The sequence below is a fragment of the Pelobates fuscus genome, chromosome 1 (genome assembly GCF_036172605.1).
Source record: "Pelobates fuscus isolate aPelFus1 chromosome 1, aPelFus1.pri, whole genome shotgun sequence".
Lineage (NCBI taxonomy): Eukaryota > Metazoa > Chordata > Amphibia > Anura > Pelobatidae > Pelobates > Pelobates fuscus.
Window position 1 is genome coordinate 411,887,530 of NC_086317.1, and position 19,185 is coordinate 411,906,714.

Here is a 19,185-nt window from a genome sequence, read left to right on the forward strand (position 1 = left end):
AAGCACAACTAACGTTCAATAGTACTTGACCTCTGAATATTGAGCTGACAATAGGTTATCCAATATCCTGCTGAGTGCTATTGAAAGACAGCAAGATTAGTGTATGCATCCCAAGCTAATTCTATTTCTGCCCCACTGCTAAAATTATCCTATTTCGCAACTCTGTTACAGCAAAATAACAAGGCTCTTCCATTGATATAAATATAACCAGTTTGCGTGTATCTGCAAGAAGACTGTAAAGCCTGTATTAATTAGATCCCACATTACCCATCAGCCCATCTGTTACAGTGTCAAATACTGTGTTAAACTTCTGATGAGTATCACTAAAAGTGTGAATTCATGCCTACTGCACAAAATTCATGGCTAAATATAAAATCTGAATCATTATTTAACCCTTCCAGCATCAGAAGGTCAACAAAGCATTGCTTGGAAAACCATTGTGCAGTCATTTGTCACCCCAAAAGTTAACTCATTTTACAAATTCTATTTCTAAAGTGTTATTGCAAGGGAGTTCCTCTATTGGGTGGCATTTCGTAAGTAGCTTCCTAAATGAAGGTGATTTACTTGCCATGTGCTTAGCAGTTGTGATTGGTTAATTCCTCCAGCTGCCACGAGTCAGTAGAACGAGTTACAAAATGCTTAAATTCATGATGATAATATATCTGGTTTAGCCCCTCAGAGCAGGTGGTCCATGTCATCATAACAATCTGTTTCTATTTTAAAATCAAACTCACTAAACTAACAACTAAAGGATTGTATAAACCTGATAAAGCTAAATAAGCAGGATATTTCATACTGGCATTAGGTCTCCAGGGCACAGATTGTGATGGCAGCAATGTGTAACATTTGATTCTGTAGGGGTTAAATCGTTTTCTGCCAGATTGCACGGCAGAACAAGCTTGGGAGCGACGTGAATGGCAGATGACGCCTATATAGGTTGAAATATTGTACATATGCTCAGATTTTTGGTATATCACGTTCTTTATAAGCAGCTCAATTTGAGAATGGAAAGAGGAATTATCTGGGTGTTTTTTGCACTTCTCCAGGCAGATGTAACTGTGTATTGCTTTCACAGAATTCTACATGGAAATACATTCATACACGAAAGGAAAATATGAGGATCCGTTTTAATCATGAGCTCAAATACTGAAATGTCAAGACTGCTCAGAACGGGGATGTGCTTGTTGCGTTGTCCATGAGTTCATAAAACCCCAATCTGTGGAATTTCTCAGGACTCTTTAATGCGTCATGGAAAAACTTTGTCAAAAGAAAAGAAAATATATTTAATTTGCCATTGTATGACAGCTTAATTGTAGTAGATAACTGTCAGGACTGGAGGGTGTTAAAGACTTGGACCAACACCCATTAACACCACATCCTTATGCGACCATAATTCCTGATTAGCAATCAAACCCACAGCTTTATTACCGCAGATGTAATTAAAGGCATTTTCATATGGAAGCTATATAATCTAATTATCATCTTGATTAAAAGTTGATTGCTTCAAATCAGCAAATTTCATCCCTTCCTCTTAAGTTGGGCCTGTAGTATTTCTGGCAGTGAGGAGCTTGACAGATTCCCCTCTGCCTCAGGAGACTGCTGGTGTGTTGTGGATAAGGCCGTCCAAGAATTTTTTCAGAGGCGACTTCCTGTTAATCCCCAGTTATCTAAACACTGTACTGAGGCGGCGTGGGGAGATATTAAGCGTATGTCGACTCAATGGCAGCCAAAAGGGAGAGACTGCTCTCTCCTTCTGCTCTCGATCTGTTACTTTCTGCTCCTTTTATTTTGTTTTTTTTTGTAGCCATAACTTTTCTTCTTTGTTTTTCTCATTTCTTCTCCCACAGTCTGCTGCGCCTCCATGTCTGTTTTTGTTGTAGAAATTGGCGAAAGGACACTTGATTTTTTTACATTTGTTTTTCCTCTTTAAAGCTGCATTCATAGATCTGCACCTATTTTTGTCATAATACTTGGAAAAATAAAAGAGAAAATATAAAAAAAAATGTCTTTGTCTGCATCATTTTTGTATAAAATGTCTGCTTGTGTTAACAAATAGTATGGCGTAAAAGATTACTGTTTTTATGACCCGTGCTTTTCACTGCAGTAAAAGCCTTTTATTTACTTTTTGTTCTGGGGTAAAAAACAATTGCCAATTTCTAATTCACATCAATTGTTTTTCCACACCTATTATACTGAATGATTTATTTCAAGTTTGTCTATAACCCCTATATTGACCTTACTTTCCGATCCACCTCATATATTTGTTTATTGCTTTATCTTTAAATTGATTTTCTTTGTGACCCTATTAAACTTTTATGACTTTTTTAAATTAAAAGAAAAATCAAGGTCCGAACACTGACACTGCCTTGTCTGCATTTTTAATTTGTTGCCACTCTCATACTAGATCTTAGTATCATTTTATTTCATAATATCGAATTATTTAAGCAAGAAGGATTATTTCACTCTTATTAGGACAAAGTCAAGTGACATTGTTAGCTGTTCTGTTTCATTACAATGAAAGGGTGTAGCAAAACACAAATGTGCCTGTACCTAATTACAACTGGTGTGGGGGATCAGCTAAAATTCTCACGTTTTGTAGACCCAGGCCAGTATAACATTTACCAAATTGCAAATCAACCATGTAAGGTCTGGAATCTGCAACCCAGATGTTTTATCACTTTAGAGATATATATATTTAGAGATAGTTAGTTGCAGTCCTTGGTCTACTGCTGGCTCTGCCCCTGATCGGCCTCTTTAGCTGACATCATCAGAATTGATGATTGATGATCTGAGCCAATCACAATGCTTTTCCATGGGAATGCATTGGATTGGCTGAGAGTGTCAAGGAGGCAGATCAGGGGCAGAGCCAGCAGAAGTCAAACACAGCCCTGGCCAATCAGCAAATACAATAAGCTGTAGCTGTTCAGGTGACAGTAGTGTCCCTTTAAGCTCCACACATTGCAAAAAAATCAAGCTCCTAATAAGAAAAATAAAATCATAATTTTTTCTATTAGTGAAAAAAAAAAGGTGAATTGCACATCAAATAAAAAGGAGAAATAGAGGAACAAAAAAGGGCTTATTTAAAAAACAAAAAAAAGGCAGAACTGCTTTAATGGTCATTTTACACTTTTCTGTACATTTGCTCGTTGATGCCAATGTCTACTTAACGAATCTTGTGGCAAGAGCTCCATGCTTAAAAGCAGATTCACATGATCAAGATGTTCCATTCTCGTTCATACCAAACATCAGAATGAGGCAGAAATATTAACGAAGTGACTTTGATTGTGGAACGATTGTTGGTGCCAGATGTTTCGACTTAATTATCTGTTGATTTTGTGGGATTTTTATGAACAATCTCTAAAATTACATAGAATTAAAAAAAAAATATACAGTGAGCAACAGTTCCAATAGTGGGAAGGATCTCGTCTCAATATTATATTATATTTACATGTGTAAATATATATATATATATATATATATATATTTTATTTGTTATTTTTATTTTTACAAAAAAAAGACCGATTTATAAGAGGCCACAATGGCACCAAGGCATGTTATCAACAAGTTTTGAAGGAAGGCAGTCTATAAGAGTGCAGTTAACGTGTAAATCTGATCCCTGCAATAACTGGGTGGGTAGCCAGAAATGACATATGATATGGTTTTAGCCCAGCATATAAGCTCACTCAACACCTTACTAAGGCCAGAAATGTCTGTGCACATCTGAAATGCTTTTGGAGTCTGGCAAGTGCACAAGCTGTGCTTATGTTTGTGGAATATGACCATGTTGCATGATCTGAACACTGCATATATTTCTGTATGTGTACATAGGATTAATGACTTGTGTATATAAAGGAATCTACAACATGAAGTTGATGTATAAACAGCTCTCTTTCACAAGTCCTTGCTGAAATATTTTATAGCATGTGCATGGACAGAAAGGCAGACATCAATGTCAAGAGGCCAGTAAAGATAAAATAGTTTATACCATAGTTCTTGAAAGTGCAGCCAAAAAGCATTTTTACAGAGCTTTGTTTAAAACAAAAGAAAATAGTTACTTGTGTGCTTTTCCAAATTCCTATGCACATTTAAATAACTAGAGGGTTTTTAGTATCTCTCCAGTGGCCACTTGAGTGTAAGCCCACTTGCCACGTCAAGGCAAACCTCCTAGGTGGGTCCTACACCAACAATTCACCTTGCTTCCTTCAGCTTCAGGTAAGAAAAGGTCTGGGACAGAGAGGGGTATTTTTCTAAACCAGTACACACCTATTAAGCCTTACTAGGGAACACATGGGCTGGGCAGCAGTATCGTAACATGGCTGTGTAATACGAATTGTGTATATTTATACATAGCTTTCATCAATTTAGCTGGTGTTCTCAGACAAATATAAAAAGCAGGACCGTCCATTGCTTAACTGCCTCCTTTTTTTGTTTTCAGTTGTTGAATTACAAATTGAAAGCATATTGCCAGCGCATCTTATGTACCTCTTAGTAGAAAATTGCTTCTCTGTCTTTTCACTGAAATCAGGAGATATGATAAGTCCAATGACAAGGTTCCACTGTGACACTGTTTCATAAATAAAAGGTTCTTAAGCCACAATGACCTCTGATAAAGTGTAGACACACAGTCACTGTGTTCAGGAATAAACCCAATGCTTACCAAATAATACAGTTCATAATAACGAACATACTTACAACAAAGTGAGTTCACTTAATCCCGTGTTGTAAGAACAAAGGTGAGCACAAACCCTGAATATTCCATCTTTAAAAGCAACAGTCATTAGTTTGACTGGGTCGTTTGATGGAATACATTCCTACATGTCATCAAAGTACAGAAATAAAACAGAGCAAGAAGCACTATTGCTTCCACAGCGATAGAGTTTTGTAATGTTTTCTAAATGAACTGAATATTGTTGACTTCGGTCTTGTTACAACATACGCCTCAACTCTATATGTTGAATATGAAAGTGTATAAATAGTTGGAATTCTGAAGTGATTCAATGTGATTTTTACCAACTTACATCACCAACATTTGTAGAATCACAGTTGTTGTTTTTTTGTTTTTGTTTTTTGTACCAAGGCAGGTAACTCCAATACTTGCTGAAAGTTTGTGATCAAGGAAAATAGAGAAAAAAAAAACACACTATCTGGTCACATACCCTGATCACATAGGGAATATATGTCACAACCAACATAAATGGAAAATCAATGAAAATGCTATTAGCCCCCAGTATCCTCATTTGGGGGACATAGGTGTTCTAATATCATAGTAGGAGACTTAAGGAGAGAAAACCAAGTAGCAAGAGAGTTTAAAGGGCAATCCAGACATGGACCCCTTGGTCATGGTGCCTAGTGGCCATTGGCTATACCTCACTGATGATACCTTACAAGGTTGAAACGATCATCTGGAGTTGCTGTATCTCTCGTGCAGAGGGAACTTGCTGGCATTTTGGATCTGGATTACCCGTACGGGTGGGACCAGTCTGATATGCTTCAGATATGTTCTCTCTGTAATGGCACAAGATGAGCTAAAACCAGCTTTAGATCTGAGCAGGCTAATTGAGCTGTTGTCCGTTCTCACCTCTCTTGCTACTTTTTTTTCTCTAATATCATAGTAACCTACATCTCCTGTGGTAACAACCAGTATTGTGGGAAATGTAGTTTACAAACATCTAGTAGTCAAGATTACGCATCACTATCATTTATCTAGTGGTAACCCTTCTGACGGGATGTTATGAGGAGACCATTTTGGATTTTGGAATAAGATGTTTGTTTATAAGTTGTCCACATCCAGTTCACCTGCTTTAGTTATACAGTGTTCATGTCATAGCATATGACATTGAAAGGAAAGCCTATCCAATATTCCTTCTAGCCACTTTTGTTAGCAGTTCCAATGCTAAAAGCCAAGATCATTTATCATAACTGCACCATGCAGTTTGCATTGAGTAGTTTTGCAGTTGTCCACAACTGTTTGAGTACTGGACAGCATGCAGGCATGGGGGCACGTGGCTTGTTTCAATATGTCTTATTGATGCATAATATGATTGAGGTAGCAGTGTTTATGTAGGACAAATACCTAAAATGTGACCCCTTAGATTTATAATTATGGATTGTCCTCAGATCTTCTTCATGTAACCCTGTCTATGACATTGCTTGTGGCAATATACATTTTTTTTCCTTTATATTTTTAACAAGCACTAAGCTCCCTTCTGAAACAAATGAGTCACTGCTGCAAGAGAAATCATGGCAGATTTAAGATTCATATTTAAATAACAACCCCCCCCCCCCTCCCCAAAATACACACCCTCCTGCTGCTACCAAATGCTTCTTGTCACAAGGCAGAGCCATTTATGATTTCACAGGGAGTGATAGTTGGACAGCACAGAAACACAGAGAACTAGATAGGACAACACGTGCAGACAATAATGCTTGTTTCAGCAACATGGTATGTAAAAGGCACACAGCACAGTTCTCAAGGTGTTTTTTTGTGTTTACTAGGAGAATGTGATATTTTAGTGGTGCCTACATTACTATGAAAGCTTGACCAATCAACTGAATGTCTTCTCTCCCTGCAGAACCAAGCGGAGGCACATTACAAAGGGAATCGGCATGCTCGGAGAGTGAAGGGAATAGAAAATGCCAAGACCCGAAAGAAAGAGGGAGGACAGGATGGAGACAGAACCACTCCGATGATCAGTCCGGTACCCAGCGTCACAGAGAGCGACACTGACAGCAAAGGTGAGTGACAGACAATATTCAACATGAGCTATTCACTTCAGTGTGATTCTTAGACACTGCAGCTAAACTGCATGCCAGTGTCATGCAATGATTAAATGTGGACTCTTTTAGCTTATTCTCCATCTGATTAGGGATTTTTTAAGATGAGCTTCATGGAAAACGTAATCAACAACAGCTGTAGTTTCCAATATTAGTAATCTTCACATAAGGCATTTTTAGTTTGAGGTAAGTATGTGTTTGGCTGCCTGTATACTGTGGGTAGTAAGTTATTTAATGTTTGAGGCAACGGTTGATGTAACAGATTGTAAACTGGGGAAGAGAAAGCCATGGTAAAGTGAATACACAATGCAATTTAATTCTTGGTTGCAAGTTAACAGTTTTAGGATAATACAATCCCAAAACCTAAAATTATAATTCAAGAGAATCCTTCACAAATAGCTGAAACAGGTGGACTCTAATATGGTGAAGTATCAGTTCTTACTTTTTGCTCCATAAGCAGAATAGCTTTTAATTATATTGTGAAAGAAACACTCCAAACAGCAAAACTACTTCAGCCTGCTGTAGTGATTATGGTGCCAAGAGTGCGTGGCCATAGTGTTCTAGCATGGTTTGACAACTCATCTGGGTCCCACCAGCACATCTGCCACATCTGGCCTTCTCTATCAGGAGAAACCATATATTATTTACTTTAGAGCAAAGCAGAAGAGATAGAGGACTGCAGTGATTGGCTGACAGTGATCGGCCTACATTCTCAGCCAATGATTGCAGTTCTGCTTTGTTTTACAGTGACAACTGGTTTCTCCTGTCGGAGGAGACTGGATGTGATGCGCCATGCTAAGACAGTTTGACATCTCCCTATGGTACCACACCAGGAAACTCCTGGTACCATAACCACTGCAGTGAACAGTAGTGGTTGTGGTGCTTGGAGTGTGCCTGTAACTGAGAAAACGCTGAGCATTATGCACTCAGTTTTACTAGCAGCAAATCCTAGCATGCTTTCTGGGAAGGACTGAATTGTTTTGCTTGTAAATTTTTTCATGAAAACTTTAGGCTTATTCAAAAACATGCAAATTGACTATGGTGGATCTAAACATTGTGTATTACTGGTGCTTTATTACATTAAATACTCACCAAAACGTAGCATCTAAAACCATGGCATGCAACACCTGTCATTTGGGGGGTTTCTATATTTTAACATGTGTGCTATAGTTAAGATAGATAGTAGAACACAGTAGGATAGAGCGAGTGTGGTAGATTTGTTTACCTCTACCCTCAGGGCCCCTGACATATTTTTTTGACACATGCCTGACAAGACAAGAACAGGAACCAAATCACTGTTGTACTCCTGTTCATGCACCACAACTCACCTCAATCAAATGTCACACTGGACTATTCCAAGACCATTTTGAAGTGCATTTACAGCCTTTCTAAATTGTTGAGTTTGTGTGCTGACTTACAGACATTTGTTTCACTCATGCACCACCCACCATGATCTGAATTTTCCATTGAAGTAAATGAATACTTGGCAGTAAAATTTTGGAGTCAAGTTTTCCCAGCATGCACTTGGCTTCGACCCCATTTTAGCAAGCTTTAAAAAATAAAATGGCCACAGTTGTGATACATCGTATAGTATCTTCCATATTGCCGTAGACCCATGATCAAGGTGGTGGCACAGTGTACTGCAATTACTGGCATTCCGTAGTTACATTCCATGGGTGGTAATATAGTATACAGGTTTTTTTTTATACTCTAGTAACAATTTGTTTTTTTTCAGTTTGACTAAGGCCAACCATAGTTGTTTCAATCTGTTTCAACTCCCTGGAGATATAATTTACACAATGTTTTATGTCAATATTCCACTTGACGGTAAATGTAATTGTTGTCATGTGAATAAGACAAAAGTAAATATTATGCCAAGGCATATTATGGAAAATAGGGGCCTCTTACGGTTTATGAGTTTGCTCTCTAATGGGTTTTAACGTGGTTTCTTGTGACACTAAGTGAACTGGTTCTTTTTCCCTTAGTTCTTTGTTGAATGATGCATAGTCTTAATGCTAGGATGTGCATTATTTAAACGTTAGGAAAAATCAATAAAGCAGTTATTTTATTCAAGAAGAAAGCAGCAGCATTCAAATTATGTGCATTATGTAGTCCCACTGTTTTCTTTGCCCAACAACGACAGTAGATTCTCCGTAGACATTGGTAAGATACTGAGACACAAAATGTGAAGTCTGTTAAGCAACCAGCCTCTTAGATAAATGTATCACAAAGGTTTACCAGTGTACCAGTGTAAAGAAAAAATGATTTGTCGGAAATTACAATTCCTTGGTACGGATGGTTGTTCTATGGCAAACCAGTGACTGGATAGACTCTGATTGGGATATCCTCCCAACTGGCATTTAAATACTCGTTCCCAGAGATGCTACCATGTGAGCAAAGGGAGAGGCAGTACTTAACAACAACTACAAAAAAAGGTGCTTTTCATCTTTTTCATCTCATAATGACCTACTATAAAAATGCATCGTTTTATGGTTTAGACCAGACAGGTAGAAGAGCTACTATTGGAGCACAAAAGACAATTTTCAAAATTGAGAGATGAAGATGGTTTTTTACTAAAGAGTGAACTGCCAGCAATTCAAAGTCAATTTAGAATTTTAAATTTTGGATCGAAATAGATAAATCGTAAAAAAATGTCCAAGTCAGTTATGTTTCTGTTTTAGCATTCAGCGTATTTGGAATACAATTTGAAATTCATGCTGCTTTTCCAGTTTAGAAAAAAATGTTTTATATATATATATAATTTTGTCAGCAGAAATATACAATTATATTGAAAACAATGTAATAAAAAAAAATGTAGGTTAAAAGGTGATATACAGTTTTAGATCTTTATATACCGACATACTACATTTCTACTTCAATTTAGACTTTGGCAATGCTGTGATTTATTTATACCTCTCCTAATCAAAAGTCTTTGAACAAAGTAGGAATATCAGTTAAAAGATGTACTGTAGATCTCTTTAGAGATTGTTTGAAATAACAGATAATATGATCAGAAGATTCTAGTATGTTGCTGGAAAGTTACCAAAAATAAAACTGCAGAAGAAATGTCAGTGCAGCAGCAAGGGAATATATTATCTCATTTTAGCAGATTTTTATCCCTCTGGGTGGGCTATAGGGGGTACCTTCACACACCAGTCTCTAGTCCCCAACGAATTGGTTTGAAGAAATATATGAGCTGTAATCTTTATGAATGTGGCTGCACATAGAATTACTATTTTTAATGCCAGAGGTTGTTTTAAAGCAGATTTAGCAAGAGAAAAATGAAGGCCAATTCTGGAGCAAAGTGCAAAATAAAAACCAGCCACTATGGAAACCAATATAGAATGTACTTCTATATTTAGCACTTTCTACCCAGATTAGCACTTGGTTGCATTGATAAATCTCTTCCAAGTTTCTTGATTGCGGATTCCAGATGTTTTGCTAAAGTGGTGATTGTCGACAATGTATACTAAATTTCATATTTAAAGGGCCACTATAGGAACCAAAACAACTTTAGCTTAATGAAGCAGTGTTGGTGTATAGATCATGCCCCTGCAGTCTTACTGCTCAATTCTCTGCCATTTAGGAGTTAAATAATTGTGTTTATGCAGCCCTAGCCACACCTTTCTGCATGTGACTTACACTAAACCTCAAATTGTAGTAAATTCAAATTTTGTCTGTAGCTGAGCTGATTTCAATTTACTACAATTTGGAGTTTAGTGAATTAGATTGTTGAAATAATTCACTAAATTGGGAATTGTGGAGAATCGACAAGAGGATTGCAGAACTTAGGCCAAACCCACCAAACTGGAACATTCTTCAAGTCAGCAATGTTTCCGGCTCAGCTGCTTTGGCTTTAAATTTGTAAATCCTAGGTGACTTCATAAATATTCATGATTTTGTGGATAACCCTGTTAGTGTCACCTTTCTCTCTCTAAAGAGCCATTCTGTAAATTACACGTGTTTATACAGATTATATTGTTGCGTATATTTTTGAACACAGACCCTTTATCCTTCTGTTTCTTCTGACGTACATCAGGCTAATGTTTCCATTAGGTAAAAGGTAGACCGCAGATTGTCCACAATTTATATAAATAACAGCCCTTGAGTATACATTTTTATTATGATTAAAATGTTGATGTGGCACCCCTAAGGCCCAGTAAATCTAGAACTGGCTCAGTGCTGCAATATAGGAGTATGCCTTGGCTGGTTTCCTTAGCAAAAATGGGGTTAATTTAGTAATTGCTCTTCCAGCTGTGGCCACTTATCAAGATTTGGACAAGTTTCCTGAGAAACTAATCTACTAAAAGCATTAGCCCCCACCCACTATCCCTACCCCCACCTACAAGCAAAGCAGGGTTGAAAAAGAACATAGCATGTCCCTTTGCACCATCACCCCGGAATCACACTGCATGTGCACCTGATTATGCCCAGTTAGGCTTTGTGTCTATTTGCGTGTTTGCTCTATACTGTCTGTCTGTTTTATTCGGGAAATGTACATGTGTTGTGCATTGCATTGAACTCATCCCAACAAATTTGAGTGCATTAGGACTGGAGAATTCTCTGGAGCTCCAAAATGATTACAGTGTGTGCCGGATATGTCACATAATCAGTAAAGCTTAAAATGTAAAATTGCAGTTAGGTATTGGACAAAATGAACACCACATTGTAGAAGCTAACATGGCTATCAGGGCAACCTGGGTTACTGTGCAAGGACTGTACATTTTGGGATCCATGCCTTGGCATTCCCTCTGATTTAATCGCCCTGTTTGAATTTAGAGAGTGCATACAGAGACTGGGCACTAAAATGATATTAGAGCTGTCAAACGGTCATAATTTAGCAGGTTACATATTAATAACTTTTTTAGACAGTGCAGGAAAAGATCTCTTAGCAGCAGTAAAGTATTCATGTGCTGTGAGAGTGAACTCTGTTTATTGTGGCAAGGATACCAATGGAACCACTGTGACTACAACAGCACATGAAACCTACTTACTTCGAGGAGCTCTCTTCATGCATATCCACATAGTATGAAGCATCCTTATGCTTCATGCAAAACAATTTAGCAATCTGGCATTCCTATTCGGTTATGTACCCGGGTCAGTAGGTTGTTTTCGCCCATCTCTCATCGGGATGATACTAATGTATCCTGTACAACCCTAAACTATACATCTTTGTCTTACAAAGAGGTTATAGGTTAATATGGAAAAGTGACATCTAGGTATCTAGGTGGGTGTGTGCATATGTTTTGCTATACATTTTAGAAAATATTTGAATTCTTTCAACTTGATTAAAGGAACACGATAGTTTCAGGAATAAAAATTTATTCCTGACACCTATGTGGCTGTTTAGGTACCCAGCCCTGATTTTACTCACCTTTTCTTCTTCTCCGCGGCTGGCCCAGCCTCTGTTGCTGAGATAATCAGTGCTGATGATGTCCGCCAATCCAGAGCTTTCCCTTAGGAAAGATCTGGGAGACTAATGTGCATGCGTGGCAAAACACTGCACTGCGCCAAACAGCATCTCCTCAAAGCGATGCATCTGAATGGGGAACATTCAGAGTCTCCTTGCAGAGCATGCAGCACTGACACAGGAAGCATCTCTAGTGGTCGTGTGAGTGACTGTGTTACTAGGCACCAATGTAAATGGTACATTAAGCTGTAGTTGTTCTGAGAACTATAGTGTCTCTTGAGAGAGCAGCTACCAATAGCTAATTTAAAAAATATATATTATAGTCCAATACAAAATGTATATTTGCATATTAAAAAAAAATAAAAAAAAGCAGAAAAAAACAAACAAACCTCTTGTTATACTTATGAACGTGACCACATATATTCAGTGTTTTTTGCAGACACATGGGACGTCACTATACTTTTAGGAGACACATAACAAAGAATATATGACAGCGTGGACCATTTCTGTTGCAGGAGGGATTTGTCAATCATCCACTATATATGCCATTAAAACAAAACTCACTGATTTGCCTACCTTATAGCAAACACACTATGCAGGGTAGCTTTATGTTTCATACAGCCCTGTACATACAATACATTTTCCAAACCTGTCCATCCTTACAATATCCTTTCTTCTTATCGTCCTATTGATTATTTACCTGTGTGTTTGTATTTGACCTGTTTTCCGACTAAGAAAATGTGAGACTATTGCATCAAGAGCTTTATTTACCTTCTGTAGGACAGAAAAAGGCTTGCCAAGATACGCTGTTCCAACCAAAATGAACATCTGTAAAAATCACATGCATTGCTCTAGCGTGCAGCTGAGTGGATGATTTATCCAAACATTTTAATAGCCTTAACTCATTATATGGCAATACAGCCTGCCAAGCACTGCAGGCACATACTGTAACATTGCCTCAATCAACCCGTACATTGCAGGATATAAAAATGTATAACTAAAAAGCAATTCTTCTACTATATCCAAAAATAAAACATTCCAACTTAATGCTGGATGTTCCAATACATATCTGCATTATATAAGCCCTATATACATTTTTAATCTATTGCAAAACATTTTTGACATTCATTTACAGCTCTACCTTATGCCTTTGCCATATGTGTTCCTTGCTAAAGAGGGCATGTGGTCACCTAACTGGCGTTGGTAGGTAGTTAAAAATGTTGGGCATTTCCGGGGTACGTATCTCCATATGTGGTGGGAATGCCCGGCGCTCCAGGGTTTCTGGAAGGCTGTTGAAAACCTAATGAGACAGACATTTGGCAGACCCCTCCCCCTAGACCCATGGATCTATCTTTTAAATAGAACTATAGAGGGATGGTCCAGGAAAGAACAGAGATTGGTGAGGACAATCACCTTGAGTGCGCGTAGAACTATAGCAGCGGCTTGGTTAACACCTGGAGGACCGGAGTTCGGGGGGGTGATCTCTAGAATTAGGGACAGCAGGATCATGGAGGATCTTACTGCCAGGATGCGAGGGACCGTAGCGGCCTTCCAAAAAGTTTGGGAACCGTGGGACAATAGCGCCCCGGGCACTGGGGATACTTAATGGGATGGGATCACGCACACTACTTCGGGGGGTCCCTAGCTCGTCCGCCCTCCCTCCCCCCCCCCTCTTTATTCCTTAATCCTTGTTTCTATTCTTTCTTCTCTCTTCTTCTCTTCTTTTTATACTTCTACAAAACCCTTGATATATATAGGGGTTTTCTCTTCTATTCTGTTATTCTTTCATTTGTGTTGTCTCAGTTCACTTGGAAGTGGTTCCTTCCTAACACAGACATGGGACATGTTGGAGAGACGGGGATCCCTGGGGCTCATCCTACTTTGGGTGGCCTCTGGGCTATTGCTTAAGGTACAAGACCTGTCTAGTAGTACAATATACTTGCAGAGAGGCGGATAGCCTGGAATTCCGGAGGTGGATTATCTATAGGACTGGTATGTGTTACGATAAGAGCTCTGGTAGGGGTTATCTAACAATGTATACTATTGCACAGGATTTGCCTTACCGCTACTTCTCGCTATGCCTCTCCTGTGTAACAGTAAGGAACTTAATTGATGTTGCTACAAAAAAAAAAAAAAAAAAAATCCCTCGATAGGGGGCAGGTATTACAGACTGCATACAGTGAATTGTTGTGGGTGCCAAAGGTGTTATATATTTGTCTTTGAATATATGTTCCTGTATATTTTGGCTTCTGCGCAAGCTTACATGTCGTATTGCTTTTGCCTTTCCTGTCGAGTGCAAAAATAAAGAATTTAAAAAAAAAAAAAAAAATGTTGGGCAACTCAGTATTATATCAGACTTATCCTTGCAACTTACAGCCAGTTGAATTGGGCAGTGGTGCTTAACATGACCCACCAGCGATCCCCCAGTGACTAGTTTTAGCCAACTTTTTTATATGTAGACATCACATTTCAAAATATTCATCTTGACCCACTCTTCACCTTGGCCCACCAACACAGCATGTCAACATGTCCCGTGGTAGTGGAATTAATTTTATTTTTCCTTCCCTATAATCTAGGTCCTCAAGAACATTACGCATCAGGGTAAAATGGTTCAAAAAGACAGACGTTAAAGTCCATCCTTGCAGAGAGCACAGCTATGGAAATCAACAATTAAGCAACATTCAGTGTTTTAAGAGAAACTTAAAACAAAGGTCTTCGATCCTTCCCTATCTGTGCTAACCACTACTGAGAACATTTCCATAATCTATAGAGCTGTTTGTATTAACATGTATTTATCTTCTAGATTAACAGCGCGTAAAATCACTATGTTTTTATTCACTATAAATCCATAGACTGATACAAATAAAAAACATATTAAATAAATTATTAAAAGTAGCTGTGATCATTCATGCTATATGAAACATACAACAGTCATATACCACTTTATCAGATAGATATCGTCCACCTATAATCGCAGTTAAAATATTATGCAGCTAGTTAATCTAACTCATCCATAGCGAAACCAAGCCTCTTTACACACTGTGTCACATTAAAGTGTTACTATTTTTGTGAGAATGTAGTAAAGCCTCCATATGTTTGCATTTAAACTATTGTGTATGTGATTATACTGTCTGGCTTTACATAGATCATGTTATGTAGTTTGACATAGGACAATTTGGAAAGAAAGTTCACGGCTGGTTTTAATAGAGCACTTTGTATTACATCATTGTAAGAAATTCAGAATTTGCACATATTCATTTGAATTATTGCTATTCTCCTGTTGAGTACCAGTCATCCTAATAGAACTATTCACTAAAGTGAGAATAGTGGGAAATTGTAATTTATTTCAAATTTTAGACCATAATAATAAAGCTGGAAACATAACCGGCTATGAACATGTTTCCAATTCAATATTCCAATATTTTGGCTTAAATTTGAAATACACTTGAATTCCTGAAAATTTTCACTTTAGTAATTAAACCTGTGTGAATTTTACATGGCAAATATAGCTTGCTGATAAACACATTTATGTAGTATTTCATCAGATCTGTATGGTTTTTGGATCATCTGTCTTCCTTGTAATTTTTACTATTTTGTGACTTGCATAGTTTAAGCGCAGTTTATGTGATATTTAATATGAAGGATACTGTGTTCCCCCGAAAATAAGACCGGGTCTTATATTAATTTTTCCCCTGAAAAATGCACTAGGGCTTTTTTTGGGGGGAGGTCTAATTTCAGGGAAAAACGTGTGCTAGAAAGCAGGTCTATGTTCATGGAACATACTCGCGAATGGAATCTTGCGTATCTATGTTCGGGGAAATCGACTAGGGCTTATTTTAAGGGGTGGGGCGTATATTAGGAGCATCCTAAGATTTATTTTCGGGGGATGTCTTATTTTCGGGAAAACACGGTAGATATAGCTATTCCATTCTACACTTATTCATAAAATATGCTAAATGCATTCTGAGTATACTTTGTATCTGTGCTTTGTGAGGTCCATCAGCAGTTGGCTAGTAAATGCTACAGAGAAGAGATATCTTTGTGGTGGGTTGTTTTCTTCAGAGATGTTAGGCTTGAACCACACTGACCAATCAAAAGACAGTGTTTGTTAGAATTCAGGTTGCTGTAGGAGTTGCATGATGCTCAGTTTTGATTCCCGTGGATACTGCTGATTGAGCAGATGAAAGTTAAAATTAGTGTGGATTCTGGTGTAGCTGCAAAATAAGATGTTTTTGAACACTAGGAGCCATGGACAAATGGAGGTTTTCCATTTATCTCTGACATTTAAAGAATATGAAACTGACAACAAATGAGACGTTACATAAGAAAACAGCCTTACTTCCAGTAGACTAGAGACCATTGGAAAGAACCCAATATTCCAGGATCATGAAGCTTTTCGCTGAACTATGACTTCTATCCTGAGGCTTGTTTTATGGCCAAATATGCTATTACAGTGCATGACTATAGCACCACTTTCTGGAGTACACTGTACGAGACTCAGAATTATGGAATTTGTTTTATGTTTATCAACAGATCTATGGTATTTTGTCTATGCACATTGATTTGGTGTGTTAAAAGTTAGTATAACCTAAAGTATACCGCTACCCTGAGTATATTAGAGATGGGATGGGAACAAGCTACTCCACAAAGGCCAGTGAGATAACGCAATTGGCTAATGCATTATCAGTAGAATCTGTTCAACCCTTGGGGGTTGCAGGTTCAATTCCTGGCAGGGTTAACTCAGCCTTTTATCCTTCCAAGGTTGATAAAATTAGTACCATTAAATTGGACACATGTCACAGCCCCAGGATGTACTTGGAAACAGAGTAATCTGAATGTACCTTTCCTGGTTAAATACTTTGTTATTATTGTATCCCTGCTGGCTCTTCACGTGACTAGATGCTTTAAATGGGGTCTGCAGGGTGGCAACTTGTTGTGATCTGTAGAACCATGCAAATTCATTTTTCAATCTACAGGAAGTGCAATATGTTCTTAAAATACATTGCCAGCATATCATATATTGATAGATAGTACTATATCAGTTTTACATACAACATATATTAATAGCAGTATGTAATATGTAGATGTCATCACAACATATCAATGTAGGGTAATAACTGCTTGATTCAAGGATAAATCTGACTGCCATTCTGGGGTCAAGAAGGAATTTTTTGTCCTAGCTTGTTGCAAAATTGTGCTTCAAACTGGGTTTTTTTTGTTTTGTTTTTTTTTGCCTTTTGGATCAACAGCAAAAAACAGGTGTGAGGAAGGCTGAACTTGATGGACGCAAGTCTCTTTTCAGCTATCTAACTATGTAACTATGTAACTATGTATAGCAACAAATCAATACTACATGACATTGCACCATACAGTGACAGAAGCATATGCATTATACAGTATATACAATATTAATAATATACATCAATAGCCGCATGTACATTGTACATGTTGTCTCACTGCAATCTGGATTGTGAATATATACTGTATGTATCCTTTTGCCCATTTTAGGACCTGCACATCATGTGTACTAAGCTAACTCAATAAAACAAAGTGCAAGTATAGGTGTATTTTGCAATGCATTGTGGCAGAGGTGCAGAATTTTAGCCATACTCAATATATCCAGTCCAGACAGACTGGAAGAAGTGGATGGGTTTGTTCATTTTCTGGTCTATTGCTCTGAGCTGTGCAGAGATCATTTGATAAAGCAATTTCTGAAGCCTCTTTTATTTCACAGATACACAGCTATGTAATGTATTCTCTAAATCCAGAATTGTGGGGAACTGACAAGCTTTAGCCTGAAACCCTATAGAAACAATCAGAAACAGTTTTAGAGCTAGAATACTTTTTCTAGCTCAGCTGTTTTGGCCAAAATTATGCTCTTTGTCTTTCATACATGTCCCACTACAATAAAAGAAAAATACTTGTATAACAAGTTACAAAAAAATAAACAAAATAACACATTGATTAAAAAAGATTTGATAACAATATCCTGTTTTGCACATTGTAATCTGAATTCATTATTTAATGTGTTATATTTCCCAATCCTAAACAGGTGCAATTCTAGGGCAAATATTGAAAGACGTTTTACTGTTTTCCATTGTGATTTTTCCTTCTTTAACATTTTGCCCCCAAACAACCCGTTTGCCTCATACTAACAATCGATGGACTCGTGTTCTAGTTATATTGGAGCTTTGCTTCAGTTATTTCAATTACACTAGGAGGGAGCATTTGTGGTTTTATTCCGTTTTTGTAATCCATCTCAGTAGCGCTGAAATGGTTAAATCTCTTGCCTGAGATTTGCCTAAATCATTTATTTCCTAGGAGTTCGAGTTAGCGAAGTGTTAGCTCCTTAGCTCCCCAGCAGTTAACCTCTGAGAACATCTGAAGATATTAACAATGTTTTGTGCCCTTGACAATCCTGCAATTCTATGTTTATTTGTTGACATTGCGCATTCCTTTTTTGTTTCAACTCCGGTCTTGCTCACAAGCATTCTCTGCTGTTCCTGTACAGGCTGCCTCCCACACATGCACAATAAACCAGGTTCTGTTAAACTGCATGCCAGCGAGTCTGTAGATCCCAGGTCTTTTTCTCTCTCTCTCTGCTGCTGGCCGGATTTTGCAATCCATGTCGGTGTTTGTTTTTGCAATGTGAACTGAGGACACAGAGATTGTAACTCCTTCCCAAGAGCACAAATCCCCCAAAAGGAACATGTCATTATAATACAACTTGTTAGTGTCGCAAACATATTAGTGCGGGTTTCCGTGACAGGTTTGTAGATGGTGCCGTTCCGAAAACTGGATAAAGCCATTTGTCTTGCACTTCAGTAAATGTGGACCTGCAGCGGCCTATAACTCTCTATTGAATGCAAAACTAATTGCACTAGAATCCTGATGGAAAACAGTACATTGCATAAACTCTCTTAGTAATTAGTTTACTATCTAAACATGCACCTGTCTAATAATATTTAAATTCACAGTCAGAAATTTTTTTTACTGTAGCC

The 19,185-nt window shown here is 37.8% G+C and overlaps 1 protein-coding gene across 3 annotated transcripts in view; it reads left to right on the plus strand.

Moving 5' to 3' along the window:
- ZNF385A (zinc finger protein 385A) overlaps nucleotides 1-19,185 on the plus strand; it is a 288,914-nt gene that overhangs the window by 240,687 nt on the left and 29,042 nt on the right. For all 3 annotated transcript variants that reach the window (XM_063428400.1, XM_063428391.1, XM_063428381.1), the window contains one exon: nucleotides 6,573-6,735. In XM_063428400.1, coding sequence (XP_063284470.1) covers nucleotides 6,573-6,735 — 163 coding nt within the window. The remainder of the gene's footprint in view (nucleotides 1-6,572; nucleotides 6,736-19,185) is intronic.